The sequence below is a fragment of the Saimiri boliviensis genome, chromosome 9 (genome assembly GCF_048565385.1).
Source record: "Saimiri boliviensis isolate mSaiBol1 chromosome 9, mSaiBol1.pri, whole genome shotgun sequence".
Taxonomy (NCBI): Eukaryota; Metazoa; Chordata; class Mammalia; order Primates; family Cebidae; genus Saimiri; species Saimiri boliviensis.
Genome location: NC_133457.1, coordinates 96,528,156 through 96,553,795, shown reverse-complemented (window position 1 = coordinate 96,553,795; position 25,640 = coordinate 96,528,156). Strand labels below are relative to the sequence as shown.

The window sequence follows — 25,640 nt, the reverse complement described above, 5'->3', positions numbered from 1 at the left end:
ACGACCCGAGCGCCCGCTCGCGCGCCTCCCACAATGCACCGCACAATGGCCCGACCGCCGCCACTACCGGGGCCTGAGCGGGCCTGGCGGAGCCCGAGCGCGGCCCGGCCCGCAGCGCGGGGCCCCGAGCGCGGTGAGTGCCGACGAGGGCCCCAGGGGACGGCGGGGAGGGGGGCAGGAGGCCGTCTCGCTACGTCCGCGCGCCCTGTACCCGGAGCGGCGGCGCCCCTCGTCTCGGGCCCCTCAGCGCGGTCGCCCGCATCCCCGACCCGGGGCCCGGTCTGCGCCAACCCGGCCCAGATAGGCCCTGGGGTGACGAAAATTCTCCCTGGACCCATACCTGTGTCTGTGGGACCTGAGGAAGCCACTGGCCCCCTCCCTTCCGAGACCTAAAGACGCAGTTCTCAGGGTCTCCCACTCCGGACCCCCGGGCTCCCTGGAGACCCAGATAACGCGCTGCTGACCTTACCGGGGACCCGGGTCTGGGGGGCGCAGATAAGCTGCACCTGCTCCCTCCCTTCGACACGCCTACCCAGACCCACATAACCCTTTCCTGCTCCAGATAGCCCGCTCTGTACCCTGTTTCATTTTCCAGACTTATATAACCCCTTTGAGGCTTGCCTTAAATATCTGGGTCTGGAGAACTCGGATAAGCCCCACCGCAGTTCCCTCCTTGGTGACCATACTCCCGAGCTTTCGACATCTTCCATCCCGTTACCCATTTTGAGACCCTCTTGAAATTCAGAGGATTCACTTCTGACTATCTCCAACCCGCACAGCCCTCCAACCCTTAGAATCCCCCATCTCATTCTTGTGGGTTTCCCTTAGAGACCCAGGAAACCTGCTCATGATTCCTTCCCATCCTCATTCTTCCTTCCCATCCCGGAGACTCCCTCCAGACTTTTCCCTGAATTTCCCTTGCTTCTCCAGCCTTCATCCACTCCCATCTCTCCCAGTCCCTGGGAAATTGAAACTTTCCCACACCACAGTGGGGTGGTCTAAAACCTGGTCTGTGACCCACGCCGCGGCCCACCTTGGTGGGGAGAAAGGGCCCTATTAGGTGGAGGATACGGGGACAACTGTGTCGGGGAATCGGTGCTTTCACCTGCAAGCATAGCCTGTCTCCTGGCTTGTGTGTTTTTCCACCTGTCAGCCTGGGACTGTTGTTAGTCTGGCCTTGGGTTTCTAACCCTTCCCTCCTAAGGTGAGGGGCGGGGGTGTCGAATCAGGTTTTCTCCCCATGAAAATGGGGTTGTGGCGAGTTGCAGCCATTTGTTCAAGGCCTCCCCAGGAGTGGGAGGCAGCAGGAATCCGAGGAAATAGTGAATCAAAGGGACTCCAAAGAGGGCCCATCTACACTGACATAAGAATTAGCAGCCTGAGAGTAAATCCAACCCTTGTTAATCCTGTTTGATGTTTCTTGGAATGATGCAAGTCATTGAGACTCTCCAGCCTCCCTGTAATTTAATTCTCCCACCACTCTGGAGTGGGTGACGTGGGGGAGGGGGTGCGACAGCATTCCCATTTCCCCTTTTCTCACTGTTTTCCAGCCAACCAGTGTGTCTTCAGGACTTGTTTCTGATTCCCAGATCAGGATCTGGGTTTTTTTTCTTTCTTTCCTCTAAGTCTATTTATAATTTCCCAGTTGCTATTTTGGGTTCTGCTTAAGGGAAGATTCTACCCCAAGGAACGTTCCGGGTCTATTTCCTCCGGCAGGTGTTGAATTGAGTTCTTCAGATCCCCAAGTAACTCTTGGGCAGGAGGATAAAAGCTATTTTAGGGTAGTCACTGAAGTGGAGCTGTTAATCCTCTGTGGGTCTCTTTAGTTAAGAACACTCAAAGATTAACCCTTTCCTTGTGCAGGGGTGTTACCTCTCAACATTTTTTTAGTGGGGAGTTAGGAGAATTTGAGTGTGGCAGCAGAAGGTGGGAACATGCAACTGAATACAAAAACAAAGATAATAGTTCTCTTTTGTTGGGTGCTTCTAGCAGGCCAAGCCCTGTGCTGAGCCCTTTGCATACCTCACTAAAATAATCCTTACAGCAAGCCTGTGAGGTAAGTATTTTTAGCTTTACAGATGAGGAAACAGGCTAACAATGGAGAAAGAACGCAGTTTCTATAGAGATGATGTAACACCATAAAACTATAGTTTCATCAGTGGGCAGCAGGCATCATAGCACATAACAGGGGATGGACAGACTGGGGAGAAATATGTCTCAGTTTCAGGTTGCAAAGAGGACTGTACAGAGTTTTTAGCAAGCATTCCTGTTTGGGATATGGAGCCCTAATAATAGAAAAGGGTATAGGAAAGTGGCTGTCTGCGCAAGAGAGAACTCTGGCCCAGGAGATGGTGCCTGGAGGGTGGTAAAGAAAGAGGCTCTTTAAAGGGGAATGTGCCGAGGATTAGTTTTCAGGGAAAGGGGGAAGACTGCATTCTGTGGGAGATGTTGGGAAAGGAAGGAGACTCACTCTGAGGCCTGAGAAGTAACATTAAAGAGGAAAAAAAGAAGTACTACTCAGGCCATCTGTAGAAAAAGAGACAGACACGGCTTAGACCTCAGAGAAGGCACTGCATGTATTTGGCACACATTTTATGTCAGCCACTTTCAAGAGTATTATTTCACTTAATCTTCTATACGAATCTTACAGGTAAGGAAAATAAATCCCTATTTTAGAAAGTGAGGAAACAGGTTCAGAGAAGTAAAGTAACCTGCCTGTGGTTTCCCAGCCAGTAAGTGGCAGCTTTTCTGATAGCAAGTCCAATGTTCTTTCCGTGCTACCGCCCCTTTCAGATCAGGTACTAGAAAGAATCTTAGGCTGAAAATATACTGAGTGATACCAGTAACTGGGAAGGATTGTGTTTGTTTTATGGAAACAGGTTCTGTCAGCTTCTCTGTAGTCATTAAGGTTAAAATGTGAGACCAGAAGAGCAGCTTTGAAAGAGAAGTAGAATTCTTTCACAGTTTTGCTGAGGAAGGACAGGTCTGAAGGAACAGGCCTTCTGATTATGTGAGACAAACCCAGGAATCTTTCTGGATTAGAGGAGTTTGCAGACAAAGGGCGGAGAGAGAGACAGACAGACAGACAGACCGACGAGATACCCAAAAGGGTTCCTAGGTAACACTAGCAGCTTTGGTTATCCAAAAGGCTGCTGATGACTGTAGGTAGGGACTTCCCTGTGCCTTTTGAAAAGTATAGGAGAGCAGGATCGGGGTGTTGGCTCTTTTCTTTGTGAAGACATAGCCCCATTAAAAGCAGATCAAGGCAAGCACATGGCTGCTACTTTCCTCCTTTGGTTCTATCAGTACAAGCTCCTTAGCCACCACCAGCCTCTTTCCTAGAAGCCCATTACTCACTCTTTCAGTAGTAGCCTACTAAACTACTGTGTCTTGTTTGTGCTTGTTCAGGAGAACAGATGAGGTAGACGTGTGGGAGGTGGGGACGTAATGTTCTCTTTCTGAGTTTGTGTGGAGTTTCCAGGGCTAGGCTTCTCTCTCACATCAGCCAAACTGATGTGACTTGTTTCCTTCTGGCTGCTATTCCCAACTTTCCAGAGGCTGAGGTGCATGATTTCTAAATGAAAGGGGAGCAGAATTTGACTTTGAAGGTAGGGTAATTCCCTCCAATCTAAACATGCACACTGAGCACACTCTCTACTCAATTCCAAGGTGCATAGTAATCGCTGGCATTATAAACAGGTAATTCCACCCTTGCAAAGGAGGAGGGGACTTAAACAATGAAAGCCCAAGGTCACAGGCCTTTGAGGTTTATAGTGAAGCAGGCACGTATGCCATAATGACTCGAAGGCTTAGGTGGGACTGGTTTTTAGTGCTACTCACCCCTCCCCAGCATGTGATTTATGCAAAATGCAGCCACCTTTATACAGATCTTTCTAGACAAATCTCCATTTGTGATGGGGACATGTTTATCATATTACATCGCAGTGTTTCTTCAACAAGAGGAATGGTTCCTGAACAGGACGTAGCTCATGTTAATGATGAGCAAAGCTCTCTGGGGCATGAACCCGCTGATCCCATCATCTTGTTCACGGCCAGTCTGTTGGATGAATGGTTGCTGTAAGCAGCAGGTGCTAATGAGCTGAGCAAGCATTCTGTGGCCCACAGCTAGTTTGTGCAGTTGGAGCCCTCCCCAGATTCTCATGGATGATCCCCAGACACCCCCTTTTCTCTCTTCACATGGAAAAGCCTCATGATCAAATTTTGGCCTAATCTTGTCAGAGGGAATCCCCCTGTTATAGCAGGTTGCATTGTGGTTGGTAATCTGTGGTAAGCTTGGGAGTATGAATGTGGGTCTCTTGGCCCCTTTTGAGAGTCAGTGCGGTAACTCCCATCCTCTTCCTCTGGATTGGTATCCGGAAAGGAGCTGTGTCATCTTTGCACGTCCCCCCTTCTATTCAACGAGAGAAAGAATCAGACTTCAAGAATATGGCTCCCCAGTTGGGAATAGCTGCGAACTCAGTTTAGACCAGAACTACCTGTGCGTAGGTTAGTCCTTGAAAATCAGCCTGCATTCAGTGACTAGTTTACCTATCTGAAAGAAAGGTGAGATTCCTTTTCTAGATATTAGGTATATAGAGACAAAAGAGATACGATTTGAGCCCTCGAAGAATCAGGCTGTTGGAGAGGTCTAAATTCTAATGCCAGAACGTTACCTGCTTCTAATGGAGATGTGCATATATACTCTGAGGGTCTGTAGGAGGGGCTCCTCAGCACCTAGGGGTGTTGGACAGGCTTTGTGAAAGAGGGATGATCTGGGCCCTGAGACACAGAGACCCAGAGAAGTGGTAGAAGTTAGGATGAGACCAGTCCTGGTTTAAGGAAAATACTAAGAATCTGCTGTTGCCTTCTCAGACAGACCCTCCTGATGTTGATGTACTGCTAAGAAACACATCTGGTACCAGGGCTGACCATCCGGGATGTAAATTTCCTAAGTAGAAGCTTCCCCTTCCTTCTCTCTTGCCTTTTGGGCATTTTATTGCTCCTTAGCACCTCCATGAGGAGGAGAATGTGGAAAGTAGTGGACAAGGAGGTGCCAGGGTAATGAGATGGAGGAACCACTATCTCTAGGTTTGATGGAAAGGATATAAAAGTGAGGTCCAGAAGAGAAAGTTTGAAGTTTTGGGGCTTTTGGTTCCTCAGTTTATCTTGTTTCTTATTAGCCTAAATGGTACTAGTAATAGTAGCTACTACTTAGCACTTAATGGATGCCCAGCCTTCTGCCGAATGCTTTATATTAATGAGCTCATTTAATCCTTAAAACATGTTTACAATTTAGGAGATTATCATGACCATTTTATAAATGAGGAAACAGCTCAGGGAAGTAAGTAATTGGCTGAAAGTCACACAGCATCTAAGTGGAAGGGCTGGGATTGGAATGGGATCTGTCTGCCTCCAGAGCCCATGTTCTCATGGTACTGGGCTCCCTAACACCAGGTGTTCTGATGTTTCAGGTGAAGAGATTGTTTTCTGAAAGCTGCGTTCGAGGCTGTGACAGAGCTGAAAGCCCGTGTGGAGCGGATGGGGAGGCTTTCTGAATAACATGGCCCTTTGCCATTAGCCTTGCCATGACCACATTTTTCACCAGCGTCCCCCCCTGGATTCAAGATGCAAAGCAGGAGGAGGAAGTGGGCTGGAAACTAGTTCCCAGGCCTCGGGGCCGGGAGGCGGAGAGTCAAGTGAAGTGCCAATGTGAAATTTCGGGGACACCTTTCTCAAATGGGGAGAAGCTGAGGCCTCATAGCCTCCCCCAACCAGAACAGAGACCATATAGCTGCCCTCAGCTGCACTGTGGCAAGGCTTTTGCCTCCAAATACAAGCTGTATAGGTAGGTGACACTCTCATATCTCTTCCTGCCCTGGGGTTCCCAGAGGACAAAAGCAGAGAGACCCTGCCTAGTGTGGGTTTTTAATCTTTGGCAGAAGAATGGAGGTTAATTTGTCCTACAAGTATACCCTGAATGCCAAACAGTTGAAGTCACTCACTAAAAAATGATTCAGACACTAGAATGTGATGGGTTGCCTCCCAAAGTATTGGGATTACTGACGTAAGCCACTGCAACTGGCCTTCTTAGACCTTCTTAGTGATGGTCTGGGTGCCAATGTCAGGCAGCCTTGAGCTTTTTTTTTTTTAAAGATATGGGAGTCTTGCTGTGTCATCCAGGCTAGAGTGCAATGGTACGATCAGCTCACTGCAGCCTCTAATTCCAGGGCCCAGGTGATCCTCTCACCTCATCCTTCCAGGTAACTGTGATTACAGGCTTGAACCACTGCACCTGGCTATGTTTTTAATTTTTTGCAGAGATGGGAGTCTGGCTGTGTTGCCCATGCTGGTCTCAAAGTCCTGGGCTCAAGTGATCCTCCCACCTTGACTTCCCAAAGCAGTGAGATTACAGGCATGAGCCACTGCACTTAGCCCTGAACATTTTTTTTTTTTTTTTTGATACTGCTTTCCTTACCTTTGTCAGGTGATGGTCTGAATTTTAGCTAGAAGTTAGGAATCAGTATTTGAACTTTAGAAGGAAAAGTAGACCTGGTCTAGTCTGTAAATTTTAAAGTAGAGGCTCAGAGTAGGGACATAACTTACCCAAGGTCATACAGCTTCAGAGGTCCTGCAGTGCCTCTTCTACTGAATCAGCCTGCCACTTACTCAGATAACTATGCCTGTCTCCCTGTTGCCCACTGGGTCAGCTGCTTTCCTGAAACTTGTAAGACCAAGAACCCTTACTTAAAGTGAAATTAAACATAAAAGCCCTGACATAAGGCAGATAGAGAAGAACAGCTTTGGTTGCTTTGGTGAGGATGGGGAGGCATGGCCAAAAGCAATTTTGGGCCGGGTGTGTTGGCTCACACTTGTAATCTCAGCACCTTGGGAGGCTGAGGAGTACTTGAGGCCAAGAGTTAGAGACCAGCCTGACCAACATGGTGAAACCCCATCTCTACTAAAAATAAAAATTAGCTGGGTGTGGTGGCACATGCCTGTAGTCCCAGCTACTTGGGAGGCTGTGGCAGAAGAATCGCTTGAACCCAGGAGAAGGAGGTTGCAGTGAACTGAGATTGTGCCACTGCACTCCAGCCTGGTGGCAGAGTAAGACTGTCTCAAAACAAAACAAAACAAAAAAAACAAGAGTAGTTTTGATTTTATCCTTTCCATTAGAGGAACCATTGAACTTGCCCTTTAGAAATGAGATAGATTGGCCTGATGCACAGTCATCCAACCATCTGTTCATCTGCACAGCGTTATTGAGCTCTTGCTCTGTAGCAGGCACAGTGCTTGGTGTGAGGGGTGGAGTAGCGAGCCAGACATAAGAGGGTGCTGGCCTTCTTTGGTTTTACGGTCTTAATAGTGGGTACAGACAGTAAACAAGTAAATATGAACAAGAAGACCACAAAAGTCTCAGTTCCTCATCTGGAAAACAGTTAATAAATAGGAAGGGACTAAAATAGGCAACAGGGTAGCATGGTAGCCAGGATTGTACTCTTGATAGTTCTTTTGTCCTCAGGAGTGCTTTGATTCTCTGTGTGCTCCTATATCTTAAGGGAACTCCAGTCAAGGCCATACTTTTAGGCTTTCTGTTTTTTTTTGAGACAGGGTCTCATTTTTTTTTTTTTATTTTAATGGGTTGCGCAGGATGGCCTTGAACATGTAGAATTGTCTCCTCAAGCACCAGAACAACTGACCTGAGCCACAGTGGCTCCCAAAGCTCCTGTTGCTAGGGTCTCACTTTTGCCCAAACTGGAATATAGTGGAGTGATCGTAACTAACTGCAGCCTCAAACTCCTTGGCTCAAGTGATTCTCCTGCCTCAGCCTTCTGATTAGCTAAGACCACAGGCATGCACCACCACCACACCTGCTAATTTCTGTATCTTTTCTAGAGACAGAGTCTCTTCCCTGAGTTGTGCAGGTGGTCTCAAACTCCTGGCCTCAAACAGTCCTACCTTAGCCTCCCAAAGTATTGAGATTACTGGCATGAGCCACTGTACCCAGCCTTCTTAGACTTTATTAATGATGGTCTGGTTCCCAGTGGGAGGCTGCAGGAAAAGTCCTGGGTCAGGAGGCAGGAGCCCTGACTCCACATAAAATTCACTGTGTGATCTTAGGTGAGGTATTAAACCTCTTTGGGCCTCAGTTTCCTCACCTGCAAAATGAGGGAAATGAACAGTGGATCACTCAGCACCTTCTGTACATTTTTGGTTACATCACAGGAGATTGACATTAACCCACACAGTCTTGAGCACTCTTGAGCATACACTTGTAGCACGTTGGCAGTGCATATGTTTGATACCCTCCAGGGAGAAAGGATCACTGGGTGCTGTATGAGAGACAGCTGTTGCATACTTGACTGAACATAGGTGTTCTGAAGGCCTGTTTAAATCCAGCCTCTGCTACTTACTGACTGGTGGGTGAGGGGGTTGCCCTGTGTTTGAGACTCCTTGTCTGGAGATCAAGGTTAATGACACAACTTATGCAGAGCCTGGCAAACAGTGGGTGCTGAGTTGTTTCTGAATGTGCTCTGGAGCTGTGAATTGCAGTTCCTGGATTCTGAGCCACTTTTCAACCATATGGGATCAGGTTAACCAAGGGACACTGAAGTGCCATACCATTAAAACATTTCTTGAAGTGTTACTGGTTAACATGGCAAGCAATTCAAATGGTACAAACAGGCATGCAGTGAAGAATGAATGGTTCTCCAGCATGAGCACCCTAAGAGTGCGCATGCCTATATGGGTTACTATCCGCCTCCTGTGATGTAACCAACGTGGTAACGTAGAGAGGGGTGTTTGCTCCCCAAACGCAGCTGGGGGTTGGTTTTTGTGTATCCTCCTGAGACATTCAAACATGTATATTCCTTTTTTTATTTTCAAAAAAGATTGTATTACATGCACTGTATTGAACTTCCTGTTTTGACTTAGCCCTATACATCTTGGAAATTTGTTCTAGATAAGGCAGTTTATTTATGTATTTAGAGATGGAGTCTCGAGGAAGTTTATTTAGAGACAGAGTCTCACTCTGTCACCCACGATGGAGTGCAGTGGTGCAATCATAGCTCACTGCAGTTTTGAATTCCTGGGCTCAGGTAATCCTGCCTTAGCCTCTTGAGTGTCTAGGACTACAGGTGCATGCTACCATGCTCACCTAATTTTTAATATTTTGTAGAGACAGGATCTCACTATGTTGTTCTCGAATTCCTAGGCTCAAATGATCCTTCTGCCTTGCCCTCTCATTGTGCTGGGATTTCAGGCATGCACCACTGTGCTCAGACTGGAAATTTAGATATATTTCATTTTCTCTTTATTGTATCATTTTAAATTATTTAAATGTAATTTTTTAAAAAAGGAAATACATTCATGTAATTCAAAATTCAGAAGGTACAAAAACTTATGTGATGAAAATTCTCTATCACACTCATCCATAAGCTGTTTGGTTCTTTTTCCCATAGGCAGCCACTGGTATCGGTTTCTTGTATATCGTTGCAGAAATATTTTACACATATGCAAGCAAACATACATGTATTTTCCCCCTTTTCACATAGAATACTATTCTATATCTACTATTCTGCCTCATTTTTTCTACTTCCTGTCTCTTAGCAGCATATTCCCTGTAAGTACATATAAAGCTTCATTTTTTGAAAAGTTGAGTCATTTTATGGACTTACATAATTTCTGTAACGTTACCTATTGATAGATTGGATGTTTTGATTGCTGATTTTTTTGCTATTACCAGCAATGCTGCAAAGTATATCAGTACACATTATTTTGCAGGTAGGCAAGGATATCTGTGGAATAGAATTGGTTTGGTATTACATTGCAAGCCTTTGCCATAGTTTTTGTATCTAGTTTCCTATTAATGGACACCTTGGTTGTCCAGTCATCCCTTGTGATCTCCCCTCTTTCTGCTTTCTCCCCTCTCCCCCCTCTCTACCCCAGGCACATGGCCACCCACTCAGCCCAGAAACCCCACCAGTGTATGTACTGTGATAAGATGTTTCACCGCAAGGACCATCTGCGGAATCATCTGCAGACCCATGACCCTAACAAAGAGGCCCTCCACTGCTCTGAGTGTGGTAAGAATTACAATACGAAGCTGGGCTACCGGCGCCACCTGGCCATGCACGCTGCCAGCAGCGGTGACCTCAGCTGCAAGGTGTGCCTGCAGACCTTTGAGAGTACCCAGGCCCTGCTAGAGCACCTGAAGGCCCACTCACGCCGGGTAGCAGGCGGTGCCAAGGAGAAGAAGCACCCCTGTGACCACTGCGACCGGCGGTTCTATACTCGTAAGGATGTACGGCGGCACCTAGTGGTGCACACAGGCCGTAAGGATTTCCTGTGCCAGTACTGTGCTCAGCGGTTTGGCCGTAAGGACCACCTGACGCGTCATGTCAAGAAGAGCCACTCGCAGGAGCTTCTCAAGATCAAGACAGAGCCAGTGGACATGTTAGGCCTACTGAGCTGCAGCTCTACAGTCAGTGTGAAGGAAGAGCTGAGCCCTGTGCTGTGCATGGCCTCTCGGGACGTAATGGGGACCAAGGCCTTCCCTGGCATGTTGCCCATGGGCATGTATGGTGCCCACATCCCTACCATGCCCAGCACGGGTGTGCCACACTCCCTGGTGCACAACACGCTGCCCATGGGTATGAGCTACCCTCTGGAATCCTCACCTATCTCTTCCCCAGCTCAGCTCCCTCCAAAATACCAGCTTGGATCTACCTCATACTTGCCCGACAAATTGCCCAAAGTGGAGGTGGATAGTTTTCTGGCGGAGCTTCCTGGAAGCCTGTCTCTCTCATCCGCTGAACCCCAGCCCGCCTCACCTCAGCCGGCGGCAGCTGCGGCCCTCCTAGATGAAGCACTGCTTGCCAAGAGCCCCGCCAACCTCTCTGAGGCCCTCTGCGCTGCTAACGTGGACTTCTCCCACCTACTGGGCTTTCTTCCACTCAACCTGCCCCCGTGTAACCCACCTGGGGCCGCAGGAGGCCTGGTCATGGGCTACTCCCAGGCCGAGGCACAGCCCCTGCTCACCACTTTGCAAGCTCAGCCTCAAGATTCCCCAGGAGCTGGGGGACCACTGAACTTTGGGCCTCTGCACTCCTTGCCTCCGGTCTTCACATCTGGCCTGAGTAGCACCACCCTGCCTCGTTTCCACCAAGCATTCCAGTAGCCCCCACAGAGGCCCTCAGCTCAGTTTTTGGCTCTGTTAGGGAGCCTTAGTACCCACCCCGTCCGTGTCCCCCATGAAGGCAGCTGAGCTTTCAGAGCTGGGTTAAAAAAAAAAAAATTCCAGTGTCTGTATGGAGCACTTGGTTTGGGGGTTCAGGTTCCAGGATCAATTCCAGAAGGAGCCTTGAACCCCAACCCTGTGAAAAGATCTCATACTATAGGACTTCAGGTATTTTTGCTTTTATTTTTTTGACCTGAATCGGGAGCCACACTTAGCCTTCTCCCTCTCCAAAGCGCCGGAACCTCCTCGAGAATGGGAAGGCCTCTTGGAGACACAGAAGGTTTCACCTTGGATGACCTCAAGAGAAATTGCCCAAGAAGTCCGCCTTCTGGTTCCAACCTGCAGACCCCACAGCAGTCAGTTGGTCAGGCCCTGCTCTAGAAGGTCAGTTGGCTCCATCGCCTGCTTCCAACCAATGGGCAGGAGAGAGGGCCTTTATTTCCTGCCCACCTATGCCTACTGTACCAGCGCCTCTGTTTTCAGTCAGTGTTGTCCAGCAACGGTACCGTTTACACAGTCCCCTCAGACACACCATTTCACCTCCCTTGCCAAGCTGTTAGCCTTAGGATGATTGCAGTGAACACTGTTTACACACCGTGAATCCATTCCCATCAGTCCATTCCAGTTGTCACCAGCCTGAACCATTTGGTACCTGGTGTTAACTGGAGTCCTGTTTACAAGGCGGAGTCGGGTCTTGCTGACTTCTCTTCACTTGAGGTCACATTTTTCCCCTGTGGGGAAATAAACTGACTTTGGACTGCTTCAGTCTCTGCCATCTTCCATGACTGCATCTGTTCCTGCCTTCCTCGGCGGTGTCCACAGAAGACAGGCAAGAGGATTGGAGCAGTTTTCTCACAGGTCTGCAGTTCTGTTTTTCTCCAAGTACATTATGACCCCCTCATCCTCTTGAACTGGAGAGGGGAAGAAATGAAAGGCATACCCACATCTGTCACCTCCCCAACCCGTAGTCCCCACCTTGAGCATCATGAGCTGTTGTTATCAATCTTGGAAGCAGAGACTCTGGGTTGGTGTGGATAGCAAAGGAGGAGGTCCGAGACCCTCATTTGTCTTCCTCCCACCTGTCCCTTTTCCAGGAAGTTGTGGAATTGTTGGAAGAAGAGTTTGCAGAAAGTTAGGAATGGACACGTAGTTAAGTCCTAATCTATGGGTACATTGTTATGTCCTAAACCAAAATTTTCCTTATCCACAGTGTACCGTCTGTCCCTTCCACTTTGCAGTGGACACAGCCACTGTGCATAGGCTTCTTTGCTTTCTGTCAAAAAACTTCCACTTTCTTCTTGTGCTGCCGTCCCCATCTCCAGTTTTGCCCCTAGTATCCAGCAAGGTTTCTTGCAACAAGTGATTACTTCTTCTCTTCTGACTTGTGGGCCTTCCTGCTGTAGAGAGCACAGCCCTTACCCAGAGCCCAGGAACCCCATCCTTGCTTCATCTCAGTTCTTCATGGGCTTCACTCTTCCCACTCATGGAAGGGAGGCAGCTCAGGGACCTCCACTGTGGGACCCTTGAGACATCTCCACTCTGATTCAGAAACACACTTCTACCTCTTTACTGTTAACTCTTGACAGATGCAGTCAGCAGTTTCTGGGCACTTCTCTCAGGAGGTGCCTGATGCTGACTTCTCCACTAGGGTTTCAGGACAAACTACCAAGGAACTGCCTCAGCCTCCTCCCAGTCCTCCCTCACCCGCCTTCTGTCTAGGCTCACTTGGTTTGTCATCAGGAACTGAGCAGGTCCAGGACTCAGGCTTCTGCTTCAGCCCAGGCCAGTACTCCTTGTTTAAGGTGAAAGCCTTAAAATTTAGCTCCCTAGCCCTTGATTGGAAGCAATTTGGAGTAAGTGTGTTTTGATATAGGCAGGGTAGCTTGGGATACCTTTAAATAAAAACATATTAAAATGTCTGGTAAGGTTAGAATCAGACTAGATGATTTGCTTCTAAAAATTAGTTTCAGTGAGTCCCAGGGACTAATTAAGGTTTATTTTGAAAAGCGTCTACCTTGGTACGCAGCCACCTCCTGCATGCTGTGCATGTTATTGGGACTCGTGTTATCGGCAATAGTATGTGAGAATCCAGTTGGGACTCGCTCTTGCCATTCTCCTTGTTGCATCTGGTCTTCATCACTAGACCCAGCAACCCTTCTCCCCTTAACTGCCACCTTCCCTACACCCTCAGTTTACAAAGGCCATTGGGCCTTTGCTGCAGAATACAAAGTCCTGGGCTGTTAGAGGAGTCCTGTCCTCTCTGCCTGCCCTTTCCTGTCTCTCCCTCGAATTCTCTTTCCCCATAAGTGATGCTGGGAAAGTCATAGGACTGGCAAAGCAACTGTTTAACCCCCCCACCTCTTGTCTTTTCTCCTTGCTTTCCTCACTTTTGTGTCTTCCCGTCTATCCTGTCTTTCCTTTCTTCCTCCCTCAGTGTCCTCACCACCCACAAGGAATTTTCCTTTCACTGTGAACTTTGCTGGTACAGAGGAATAATAGCTGCCTTCACTTTTTTTGGACCATAGCTAGCCAGCCATTTCTTAAACCTCCCTTCCTAAAATCGGGGTGGGGCAGGGGGAGAAGGAGGAAAAAAAAAAAAGCCTTAGTGGCCTGGTTCAAAGGATAAGAATAGCTTTATCCTACACTCAGTACCCAAACTCACTTCAGTGTGCTTACTGAGGCCATGAGAACCTGAGGAGCGTCTGCCCAGGACAGGAGCCATCGCATGTGGCAAAGACCAGTGAGGGACCAGGAAAAAAAGGGGTGATGTCCCCTTTCTCTGCCACCTCCAGCCTCTTTTGGCAGTGAGCTGTCCCCCTCCCACCCTACACAGTAGCTGGTCAGGGCTGAGTCCAGTCCTGGGAGTAAGGGAATGACATGCCCAGATGTCAGCTCAAAGGATCTCTGCGTCATCTTAAAGAGGTGGGAGACAGGGAAAGGAGCACCAGTGAGGTTCCCCCCCCCCCCCTCCAACCTTTTACAAATGGCATTTTCTTAATTGAAATCCGGGAAGCAGGTGTGATTACTTTCTTGCTCATAGATATTGTCCTAAGTTGGAATTCTCCCACTGCCCTAAAACTTTCCCTAGTAGTCCTTTAAATTCCCCCCTCCCTTTTTGGTAGCTGTTTTCTCCATCCTCTCTCCACCTCCCCTCTTATCTAGGAGCTATTTGTAAGCACGATTTTTTTTTAACAGGTTATATTGTACAGGATCAATATTTTGCTTTTTAACAAGGATATTTATGTAATAAGAAACTTTGCCTTAGGCAGGTGTTGGCCAGAAAAATCCAGATTCCTCTGGGACCCCACCCTGGCCTCTCCTGGAGCTCTGAACCTGCTGTGGAAGGAATTGGCCGTGACCTTTGCCTCTGGAGAGTAGGGTCTATGGCGAGGGAAAAGGGTGTTCTCCATAATAATCTAGTGCCTCCATGGAGAGGTTTGGAAAAATTCCAGTTCAATTTCTTTGTCAGCTGACTTCCTTAGCTGAGTCTTCCCACTCACACCTCTCCACCTCTGCATATTTGGCACTAGAACTCCTAAAACACCACTTACGCTTCTCCCTCCCTACCAGTGGTCAAGGCTTTGGAGCCACTCTTTTGTAACTCCAGATTATTTAAAGAGAAAATTACAAGACAAAAATCTTCTAGCACTTTGTAAACACAGTGAATAACCTCTTGGAGTATTTTTGGCTTTATATAAAACAAGGTTTTAAATTGTAAAGTATAAGTGCCATTAGAAAATGCACAGGGCATATCTTTGTTAAAGTAGATTTTTCAATGTTTTACAGAATTACATTTTCAAAAAAAAAAAAAAGGTTTTTATAATGAAGTTGTTTATTAAAAACTTCTGAATGATGTGTTTGGGAGTTGTGAACCTGTCTGATTGGGAAAGGGTTGGAGAGAGCCTGGAATTGGGAAGAACTGGAATCTCCGGACATCTTTAGCATCCAGGTTGGTGGTGAGTGTAGGGCAGACAGTAAAAACCCTTCCCATCAGCACCTGCAAGCTTTTTACTTTGACGTTAAATACCTTATTTGTATGCCTTTGAGGTAAGTGGCATAATTCTATCTTGGATGCAAGGGTCAGACAGCCAAAATCAAATTGGCTTTGCACAGTGCAATTGCGTGTAACTGAAAAACGCCAACTGTATAACAGTCTCTAGGTTAGGTTTGATCTAGTGGCTCCACACAGTTGGCCTCAGCATTCCTATTTCTCCCTGCTCTGTCATGCAATTGTGACTTCATCCACAGGCCCTACAAAGTAGATTTCCTCTTTCTGTGGGAGTGAGCAGAATGCTACCTGGATTCCAGACCTGCCATTCTCACACACTGCCCACCAAAAGGAAGCAACCCTCAGGGCTCTCAGGAGAGGACTTGGAGCAGAAGCCCCAGTAAGCATCCTGTTTCATTGGCCTTGATGGGATTCTGCACCATCCCAAACCAGTCACCATATGCCAGTGACAACAAGGCTGAGACAGGAGGAGTGGTTTCTCAAAGGAAATTTGGGGCACTGTTAGGATGAGGAATAGATGCTGGTTGTCCAAGAAAGCAAAAATGTTCATGCTCATCACTGCCCAAGGTGGACAGCTGGTGACAGCTAGGACCTGACCTAACCTACACTTGTGCCCAACCACTGGGTTCAGGCAGACTACTGAGAGGCTTACATGGCTTCGCCTGACCTTGACCTAGTGAAGGTCATCACCACTATCCTGGGCGACAACCCTTGTGCTGAGATCCTTCCATCAGGGGCTCAGACTGAACTGACTTCTGTAGTCTGGAGCCAGTGTCCATGGCCAAGCAGTGCAAGTCACTTGGAGTCCAGCCCAAGAGCCTGTGGGGGCAGGTGTTTTGTGTACAAAGGCAGTGGGTTGACCCTTCATCTTTGGCCTTTTGCTTGACAAATGTTCAGTGTCCACCCCAGTAGGTTAAAACTCTAGCTAGGACCCTAAGGAAATCCACCTTGCTCCCTAAGGAGTGTATACCACAGTATAGGTCTGAGGGCTCAGATGAGGGAGCTGTTGTATCTATTGGTCAGGAAAACGCCGAAAGCTTTCTGGAAGAGGTGGCAAGGACTTGGGCAGAGGTAGGGGGTACAGACCTTCGTAGGTCACAGTTTGGGAGCTGAGACCACAGGAACACAGATTTGCAGGATCAAGGACTTCTAGGGCTGGCTCATCCAGCGCAAGAAGACTGAGGATGTCACCACGGCGGAGGGCACTATCTTCAAGGAGGAGGCAGCGGAGGACGTGGAGAAGCAGCAGGTGGGGGAGAAGCTGGTGGGGGAGGAAAAGTCTGCCTAGGTACAGTCTCTGCACTTAAGGCTAGAGTCCATCGTTGGAGGGTAGCCTTTGGGCCTACGACAAAGTTAAGCAGGGTCCGCCTGGCTTCTGCCACCCAGCCCAGGAGGAACCAACTCCTGTTGAAGAAACCAGGCAGATGCCCACTCCCTCCCTGTTTGTAGCATTTAACACCCTCTCGCCCCAGATCCTTCCACTCCAACCTTGCTTATTTTCCCCACATGAATATTTCAAGCACCTTCTTTCCCTACATGAATGCGTTGATCACCTTTGTGAGAGATTACCATTATCTGGTTTGAATCTGGTCAGTCGTAGGGGATACCTCTTTAAGCCTTCTGCATGTGCCGGAGTAATTTATCCAATGCAAGGCTGCGAATGTCCTACAACTGGCCCAAAGAGACACTCGAGTGCGGGAGCCGGGCGACTCCTGCCTGCCCAGTGCAGGTAGGGAACGTTCAGCAGTCGCCTGGCGTGGTGGCTGTGATGGGAAAGTTTTAATTATCCAGGACCAGTGACTGGGCCTGTCCCCTGGTGTTTGCTCCGAGCTGACCCTTGCTTGGTACATAACTTCTCCCCACCTCCACCTCTATCGCCATCGCCATCGCCAGTGCCAACGAATCCGGGGCCAGTTCTGTCTGGCGCCCGCGATCACGTCCTCATCGAGCAGCCCCATACCCCTCCTCCCGGCCTTCAGGCCGCTCGCCCGGCTGCGGGGGACCCCAGCGAATCACATCCGAGAAGGGGGCGCGCGGGGCGGAGCCTTCCGCCCACTGTCCTCCTGCCGACAGCCGCCCCTATTGCCCAGCCCGCAGTCGCCCGCGCTCCCCGAGCCCCTCCAGGCCAGAGGCTCCCGCAGGCGATGGCGGACGAGAGGGCAGGGACCCCGGAAGCCGCGGCGCGCCCGCCGCTCGGCCCTGAGCAGGAGGGGGACGTGCGCATGGCCCCCGCGGCCTGGGCCCGAGAAGCTATGGGGCGCGGGTCCCTCTACCCCGCAGCGGGCCTCGGGACTGCCCTCCCTTCCCCCGGGCGCGGCGAAGCGACCTCCGCGGCGACTGCCCTGAGCCTGGAAAACGGTCGGGTACCGGACGAAGGCCCAGAAACCTGCGGTTCAGAGGGCCCGGGGACTCGGGCGGGAGCCGGCGAGAAGGCCGAGGACGCGACCACAGAGGAGGGCGCCATCTTCGAGGAGGAGGCCGCAGAGGAGGTGGAGAAGCAGCAGGTGGGGGAGAAGCTAGTGGGGGATGAGAAGCAGGAGGTGGGAGCGGAGGCACAGGAGGGCGCGGGACCACTGAACTTTGGTGTTCTAATTGTGGACCCTCTGGAGGCCATCCAGTGGGAGGCGGAGGCCATGAGCGCCCAGGCCGACAGGGCCTACCTCCAGCTTGAGCGCAGGTTTGGGCGGATGCACAGGTTGCACCTCGCCCGTAGGAGCTTCATCATCCAGAATATTCCCGGCTTCTGGGTCACTGCCTTTCTGAACCACCCGCAGCTGTCAGCCATGATCAGCCCTCGAGATGAAGACATGCTCTGCTACCTGATGAATTTGGAGGTGAGGGAGCTCAGGCACTCCAGGACAGGTTGCAAATTCAAGTTCCGGTTTTGGAGCAACCCCTACTTCCAGAACAAGGTGATCGTGAAGGAGTATGAATGCAGACCCTCAGGCCGAGTGGTGTCTATTGCGACTCGCATCCGGTGGCACCGGGGCCAGGAACCCCCGGCCCTCGTACACAGGAACCGGGACACTGTCCGAAGCTTCTTCAGCTGGTTTTCACAGCACAGCCTCCCAGAGGCCGACAGCGTTGCCCAGATTATTAAAGATGACCTGTGGGCCAACCCCCTGCAGTACTACCTGCTGGGGGATAGGCCCTGCAGAGCCAGGGGAGGCCTCGCAAGGTGGCCCACGGAGGCCCCTTCTAGGCCCTACGGGTTCCAGTCTGGCTAAGTGCTGCCCTGGGATGTGGGGGGCTACCTACCTAAGGCTCCCTCTGGCCTCCTGTGGGTGGTGGATCTGGGCTTAGGCCGGTGGGGGGCGCTCTGCTGTCTTTCTGTTTTGTGCACTCCGGCTCTCCGTGTTCGGTGGACTCAGCTCTCAGATTGTGGCCCTTGTGGCCAGTCTCTGCTGTTTCCGTATGGCCTCATGCTGTTCTGTGTTAACATCACATGGCTGTCACATGCCGCTGCATCTACCCAGTGCTGTGGATGTGCACTGCCATCATCTTTATGGTATGGACCCGATACTGTGGCCATCGCAGCCATTTTTGACAAGGGCACCTGCAAGTCACTACTTGGAGGACAGTGCCTCTTTGAGGCCTATGCTTCAAGCCCCCAGCCTGCCGGCCTTCGCATGAGCGCTGGTTGTGCTCACAGTAGCTCTGCACCCTGGTTGTGGCAAGCTATGAGTCTCATCACCCAAGATGAAGTGGGTGCATTTGATGCCTGGTGCCACCCAGACTTGGACATTCCATGGCCTCAAGAGCACAGGCCCGGCTACCACCAAGTGGACTCTTGGGCCTCTGGCAGGATGAGCACACAGCCGGCTACTGGGCATGGGTGAGGTCAAGGGCACGAAGCAGTGGACAGCACATTCTTTGTGATCATACAGCTCCTCCTGCCCCGCAGTGGTTGACATCACAGCCTGCTACAGCTTGCGAGGGTCTGTTCTGTGCTCCACCAATGCCTGGCCATCACCTTTCCCATGAATTTTGCCCAGGCCACCATCAGCCCTGTTGCCTGCTCCCACGTCTACAGAAGCCTCCATAACTGCCTGTGGACCCAGGTGGGCCACCTGCCAATGCACAGGAGAGCCCCTAATCCCCAGGAACTCTGCCAAACTGGCCTATCTACGCATGTGAATGAGGGAGGGGCAAGGACGGGATCCCCTCCTCAGCCCCAGTTACTGGACCCCATGGAATCCAGGTGCTCTGGCAGCCCCCCTGCCTCTACCTGTTAGGCTGCCAGGCTGTGGGCACTGGGGACGGGGGTCTTCCTGGTCATGGGGCCTGTCTACACATACCCAGATCTCACACCATTTTTTCTTTAAATGATGGCTTAGAAACAATAACAACTAAAGAAAAAGATTTTTTCTTAAACTCAACAAGAAAGACTTTGGGTCGGGTGCAGTGCACACCTGTAGTAACCCCAGCACTTTGAGAGGCTGAGGTGGGCGGATCACCTGAGGTTGGGAGTTTGAGACCAGCCTGACCAACATGGAGAAACCCCATCTCTTCTATGCATCTCTCTGTGTTTCAGCCCATTGGGGCATTACGCTGTAAAGCCCTGCTTGTTGCTTTTAGTTGAGAACTTTTGCAAGATTGTCAATGCACATTTTTATGCCACTTGGAAACGTATGTGACTAATCACAATTGTTATCAAGTTGTGGGGACCTTTAGTAAAAAATACAAAATTACCTGGGTGTGGTGGTGAATGCCTGTAATCCCAGCTACTCAGGAGGCTGAGACAGGAGAATTGCTTGAACCCAGGAAGTGGAGGTTGTGATGAGCCGAGATCGCGCCATTGCACTCTGGCCTGGGCAACAAGGGCAATACTCCATCTGAAAAAAAAAAAAAAAAAAAAAAAAAGGCTTTAGTGGTGTTTGCCTCTCTTGGTCTCCAGAGAGGGAGGGCTTGCGCTGTAAACTGCCTCCCCTATGCCTTACCCTCTTTAGCAAGGCCTAGAATCTTCCAACGGGGACAGTGCAAGGCTGCTGAACAGAGAGACCAGGAAGTCCCAAGGGCAGGGATAGCTAATATTCCATTTTATGCTGTGTTCTTTTAGACTAACCCCAACTCTTTCTTCTTCCTCCACCAAGTCCAAACCCCTCTAGGTACAAGAGCTGAGCTGCCCACCCCCTCCTTCCCCTGCTTGCAGACCTGTCTATCTCCATTTCATTTTAGGGGAAGGGGTAGTGGTGACCATACCCAGGCCTCTTCCTTGGAAGGCATTATCTTCTGTCCGCCAGGACCTGGGGAGGCCTTATCACAAAATAATGTGGAGGGTGCTTTTGGCAGGGAAGTACAGCAGGGGCCAGAGCCAGCTGAAAAGGCAGGATGGCTGAGTTGGCAAAAGGAGGAGAGCCCTTGATTTTGGTTAATAAATAAAAACAGGGTCTCACTCTGTTGCCCAGGCTGGTCTTGAACTCCTTTGTTCAACGATCTGCCCATCTTGGCCTCCCAAAGTGCTAAAATTACAGGCATGAAACACTGTGCCTGCCTGATTTTTTTTTTCTTCAAGACAGGATCTCATTCTGTTGCCCAGGCTGGAGTGCAGTGATGCAATCATAGCCTCAAACTCTTGGGCTCAAGCAATTCTCCCATTTCAGCCTCCCATGTGCTGGGATTATAGGTGTGTGCCACCATGACCAGCTGTTTTTTTAAACATTTTTGTAGAGATGGAGGTCTTGCTGTGTTGCCCAGGCTGCTCTTAACTCCTGGGCTCAAGGGATCCTCCCACCTTGGCCTCCTAAAGTGCTGGGATTACAAGCTGCCGTGCCCAGCCCTTGCTAACACTTTTGATTCACCAATACGTTTTGTAGACTAGAAGAATTACAGAACACTGCAACTTTAGAGGTTTTCTCTCTTGGTCTAACCTTGTGTATTTAGAAAGTTCATGTTGTATGCTTTTATTCTGCTGCTTTTAAGTAAGACCCTATGCATCTCTCCTGTGTTTCAGCCCATTGGGGCATTATGCTGTAAAGCCCTGCTTGTTGCTTTTAGTTGAGAACTTTTGCAAGATTGTCAATGCACATTTTTATGCCACTTGGAAACTTATGTGACTAATCACAATTGTTATGAAATTGTGGGGCCTTTAGTATAACCTTGTACTTAGAAGCAGAGTTTGTTTTGTCGGACTTAAGATTGGAAGTTGTGACCGTGTTCTGTAAGGTTAACCTCCAGAAAGAAATCTGTGATCATGATGGTCCTGATGATTTTGTGCCAGGTTGTAATTGACATCATGGTAACTGACATCACTTCTTTTATGCAGAGAAATATTCCTGAGGTGGCTTTGTCTAGTCACAAGGGGATCTGTGGCATTTTTGTCTTCTATATGCATGATAAAAAATAAAAACTTTCCTGTCTGGGGAAAAATAACCTAGATCACGTTACTTCCCCATCCAACACCCTACACTGGTTAAAAATATACATCTATCAATTCCTTTTTGCAGGCGACAAAGCCCTGCTTTTGCTGGTCCCTGCCAGCATCTCCCATCAACCCCTGCTTCACGCTCTCTGCTCCCAGACTGGCCTCTCTCCTGTTCTTTAAACACACTAAGCATGTTCTAGCCTCAGGATTTGATTTGATTTGATTTTTTATAGCCTACGGCACCTGGTATTCCCAGGCGGTCTCCCATCCAAGTACTAACCAGGCCCGACCCTGCTTTGCTTCCGAGATGTGACGAGATTGCGGGTGTTCAGGGTGGTATGGCCATAGACAAGCCTCAGGACGTTAGCACTTGCTTTTCCCAACTTCCTAGCAAGGATGTTCCTGCAGATGCTCTCATCTCATGGCTCCCTAAATTCATTCAGACTTCAAATCCAGAGGCCTTCTCTGCCAGGCCTGTCTAAAGTTAGCCTCTGCCGCTCCTCATCTCTCCCCACTCCTATCATGATTTTTTCCATGTCACTTGTAACACTCTCAAGAATTTTTTTTTTTTCTCTTTTGAGACAGGGTCTCACTCTGTCACCCAGGCTGGAGTGCAGTAGTGCGATCTTGGCTCACTGCAGCCTCTGCCTCCCAGATTCAAGCAATTCTTCTGCCTCAGCGTCCCCAGTAGTTGGGATTACAGGCACATGCCACCACATCCGGCTAATTTTGTATTTTTAGTACAGACAAGGTGTCACTGTGTTGTCCAGGCTGGTCTCAAACGCCTGACCTCAAGTGATCCAACCACCTTGGCTTCCCAAAGTGCTGGGATTACAGGTGTGAGCCACTGTGCCCGGCCGCTCTGAAATGATCTTTTCTTACCTTCCTCCACCTCCTTTCACATGTGGCAGGAGAACAGGGACAGATGTTTCTGCAGCTTTGCCTCACATAGTTCAGTGTCCAGCATCTCAGAGATTACTGGTGTGAGTGACTGACTTTATTCCAGCGTTCAGAGTACTGTGTTGGGCTCTGACAAAGGCATGATTCCTGCCCAGAGGATCTGAGCTGGGTGAAGAAAGGTGCAAGTGATGAAGGGTGACTGTTTAATTTGCCATCTGGCTGGAACATATTTGGGAGTGAAAGGGTCACGACTAATAATTACACCAGGGCAAGAGTCATAACTGGTACCAGACTGGTACCCAATGGTCATCCACAGACAAAACCCAAATGCATCCAGTGTGGCTTATAGTCCACCAGGTATGTGATGATGTGGGATCAGAGGGCGGAGACTTCTCTGAAGTTGGGACATGAGCTGGGTGTTGAGGAATGGGCAGTTGTTTAGAAAGTGGAGCCAGATAAGGGAATTCCTGGCAGAGCAAACAGTGGGAGCGAAGGCACTGGATGGGAAAATGTGCGGCGTGGTTAAGGTACATAGCACAGCCATGGGTTTGGCTGCTTGGGAGAAGCAAGACTGACTGAGGAGATTGAGGCTACTTTTTTTCCTTTTATCTTTTGTTATTTTTTTAAGAGGAATACCTGAAGAGGCCACTTTCTGAAAACAGAAACTCTTGCCTGGGCTCAGTGGCTCACACCTGTAATCCCAGCACTCTGGGAGGCCGAGGTGGGTGGATCACGAGGTCAGGAGTTTGAGACCAGCCTGACCAACATGGGGAAATCCCCTTTCTGCCAAAAATACAAAAATTAGCCTGGTGTGGTGGCCTGTGCCTGTAATCCCAGCTACTCCAGAGGCTGAGGCAGAAGAATTGCTTGAACTTGGGAGGCGGAGGTTGCAGTGACCCGAGATCATGCCAGTGCACTGCGGCCTGGGTGACAGAACAAGACTCTGTCTCAGAAAAAAAAAAAAAAAGAAAAGAAAGAAAGAAAGAAAATAGGAGCTCTTAAATGCCAAGCCAAGGCATTATCCTTTGGATAGTAGGGAGGGGTATCAGGCATGACTCAGAGGTGGGATGATTTCATAGGACATGTCTGGAGGAGTGTCTACAGTTATAGACCCCTAGTGGCTTCTGTTTGAACCTTATCTGTCCATCTAGGCTGCAGCTCTTCTAGGAAGCCCTCCATGATTGCCCCAGCCCACAACAATCTCTGCCACCTCCCAAGTACAGCCTAAAACCCACATCTGGGCACCAGTGCCTGTCTAGGCTACACCTCTGGGTGCCTGTTTTGTGCCAAATGCCTGTCTCTGATGCTCCCAGGAGGATCAGGATGAGCCCATAAGCATCCCGGTGATTCTAGGAGGTGGTGCCCCATATGGTTTGCCTGACTCATGCCCGCTGGTTTGCAGGCTGTGTTGGCTCCTGCAGCCCAAATTTGGGCCCAGCTGCATCCTGTATTCCCTTAGGGCCCAGGCAATGGTTCTTTTCTAAAATGGGCTCTTGCCTGTTCTTTCCGTGGCATGGCTGGTGGCTTGCTTCCTTCACACTGCACCAACTGTATGTCCCACCTACCCCGGGGACACGAGGCTCCTCCTCAGAACCTACTCCTAGCTTACTCACTCATTCATGCTCTGAGTCGTTGATTTATCTGCACATCTTAGCACCAACTGTAATAAGCATGAGATGACTATTCTGGTCCCTGCCCTCAGTGAACTCCAGGGTCCAATGGTGCAGCTGAAGAACGCTGATAATAACCACCAATGTTTATTAAGCACCTACCAAGTGCCAGGGCTTTCTATGGGTACAGCAGGCAGAGTGTGGCTCTCTAAACCTGTGTCGGACCATGTCCTGCTCCAAACCCAATGTCTGCAATATACAGAGGAAAAGCCAACATGCTCTGCCCGGCCTGCAAGACACGCATGGTCTGACCTGCAGTCACCTCGCCAGCTTCATATATGCTTCTCCACCTCCAGGCCACTTTGCAACTCCACCAGTCCCCCCTCTTTATTTTCTTTTTGAGACAGTGTCTTACTCTGTTACCCAAGCTGGAATGCAGTGGTGGTATGATCAAGGCTCACTGCAGCCTCAACCTACCACCTCAGGTGATCCTTCTACCTCAGCCTCCCAAGTAGCTGGGACTACAGGTGTGTGCCACCATGCCCAGCTAATTTTTGTATTTTTTATAGAGATGGGGTTTCACCATGTTGCCCAGGTTGGTCTTGAACTCCTGGGCTCAAGCGATCTGCCCACCTTGGCTTCCCAAAGTGCTAGGATTTCAGGTGTGAGCCATCGTGCCAGCCTACACCAGCCTCTTGCTAGTCTTCAAACCTGGCTGAAGACCTTGCTTCCTCTTCTCTGCCTAGATGCTGCTTCCCCAGGTATTTGCAGGGCCGGCTCCTGCCTTCATTAAGGTTTATCAGTTCAAACATTAGTCACACCTCTTCAAGGGAAGCCTTCCCCGACCACCCTGTCACTCTCTGTCCCCTTTCTGTTATAGCACTTACAACTACCTAATATCATATTGTATATTCATTTTATTTATCTGCCTTTTTCTCTACACTCTTGGGGATTTTTTTTTTTTTTTTTTTTTTTTGAGATGGAATCTGGATCTGTTGCCCAGGCTGAAGTGCACTGGCACAATCTCGGCTCACTGCAATCTTTTCCTCCTCGGTTTAAACAATTCTCATGCCTCAGCCTCTCGTGCAGCTGGTATTACAGGCATGCACCATCACACCTGGCTAATTTTTAGTAGAGATGGGGTTTCACCATGTTGGCCAGGCTGGTCTCGAACTCCTGACCTCAGTTGATCCACTTGTCTTGGCCTCCCAAGATTACAGGTGTGAGCCACGGCACCCAGTGGGACTTTATTTATTGCTAAATGCCCCTTATGTCCTGGCACAGGTAGTTCTTTGTGAAATGAGTGAATGCATGCATCACATCTTTAAGGTTCAGGAGGGTCTTCCTGGTGGGCAAGGGGACAGCACATACTGAAGGCATGGATGCCTGCTGAAGGCCCTTCCAGAGCTTGTATCTCTAAGGATATGAACTCTCTACTGCCCAGGGCAGTACTGCCCTTTTCTGGACAGTGTTGAAATTAAGGCAATAAATGTCCCCATGCCTATTCTTGAGCATTACTAC

The 25,640-nt window shown here is 49.5% G+C and overlaps 2 protein-coding genes and 1 pseudogene across 2 annotated transcripts; 2 read left to right on the top strand and 1 right to left on the bottom strand.

Annotated features, from left to right (window-relative positions):
• Positions 1 to 25: 25 nt before the first annotated feature.
• On the top strand, positions 26 to 12,001 carry PLAGL2 (PLAG1 like zinc finger 2). The gene is made up of 3 exons (XM_039479550.2): positions 26 to 133; positions 5,472 to 5,845; positions 9,946 to 12,001. Exons 2-3 carry the CDS (start codon positions 5,586 to 5,588, stop codon positions 11,174 to 11,176), a joined length of 1,491 nt encoding a protein of 496 aa, XP_039335484.1. The 5' UTR covers positions 26 to 133; positions 5,472 to 5,585; the 3' UTR covers positions 11,177 to 12,001.
• A 98-nt stretch (positions 12,002 to 12,099) lies between these two features.
• Positions 12,100 to 21,614, top strand: LOC101035381 (putative testis-specific Y-encoded-like protein 3). Its single transcript, XM_074406385.1, has one exon. The coding sequence runs from the start codon at positions 17,390 to 17,392 to the stop codon at positions 18,470 to 18,472; it is 1,083 nt and encodes a 360-aa protein (XP_074262486.1). The 5' UTR covers positions 12,100 to 17,389; the 3' UTR covers positions 18,473 to 21,614.
• Positions 21,615 to 21,840: 226 nt separating this feature from the next.
• On the bottom strand, positions 21,841 to 21,959 carry LOC120368016 (5S ribosomal RNA; annotated as a pseudogene).
• Positions 21,960 to 25,640: the final 3,681 nt, after the last annotated feature.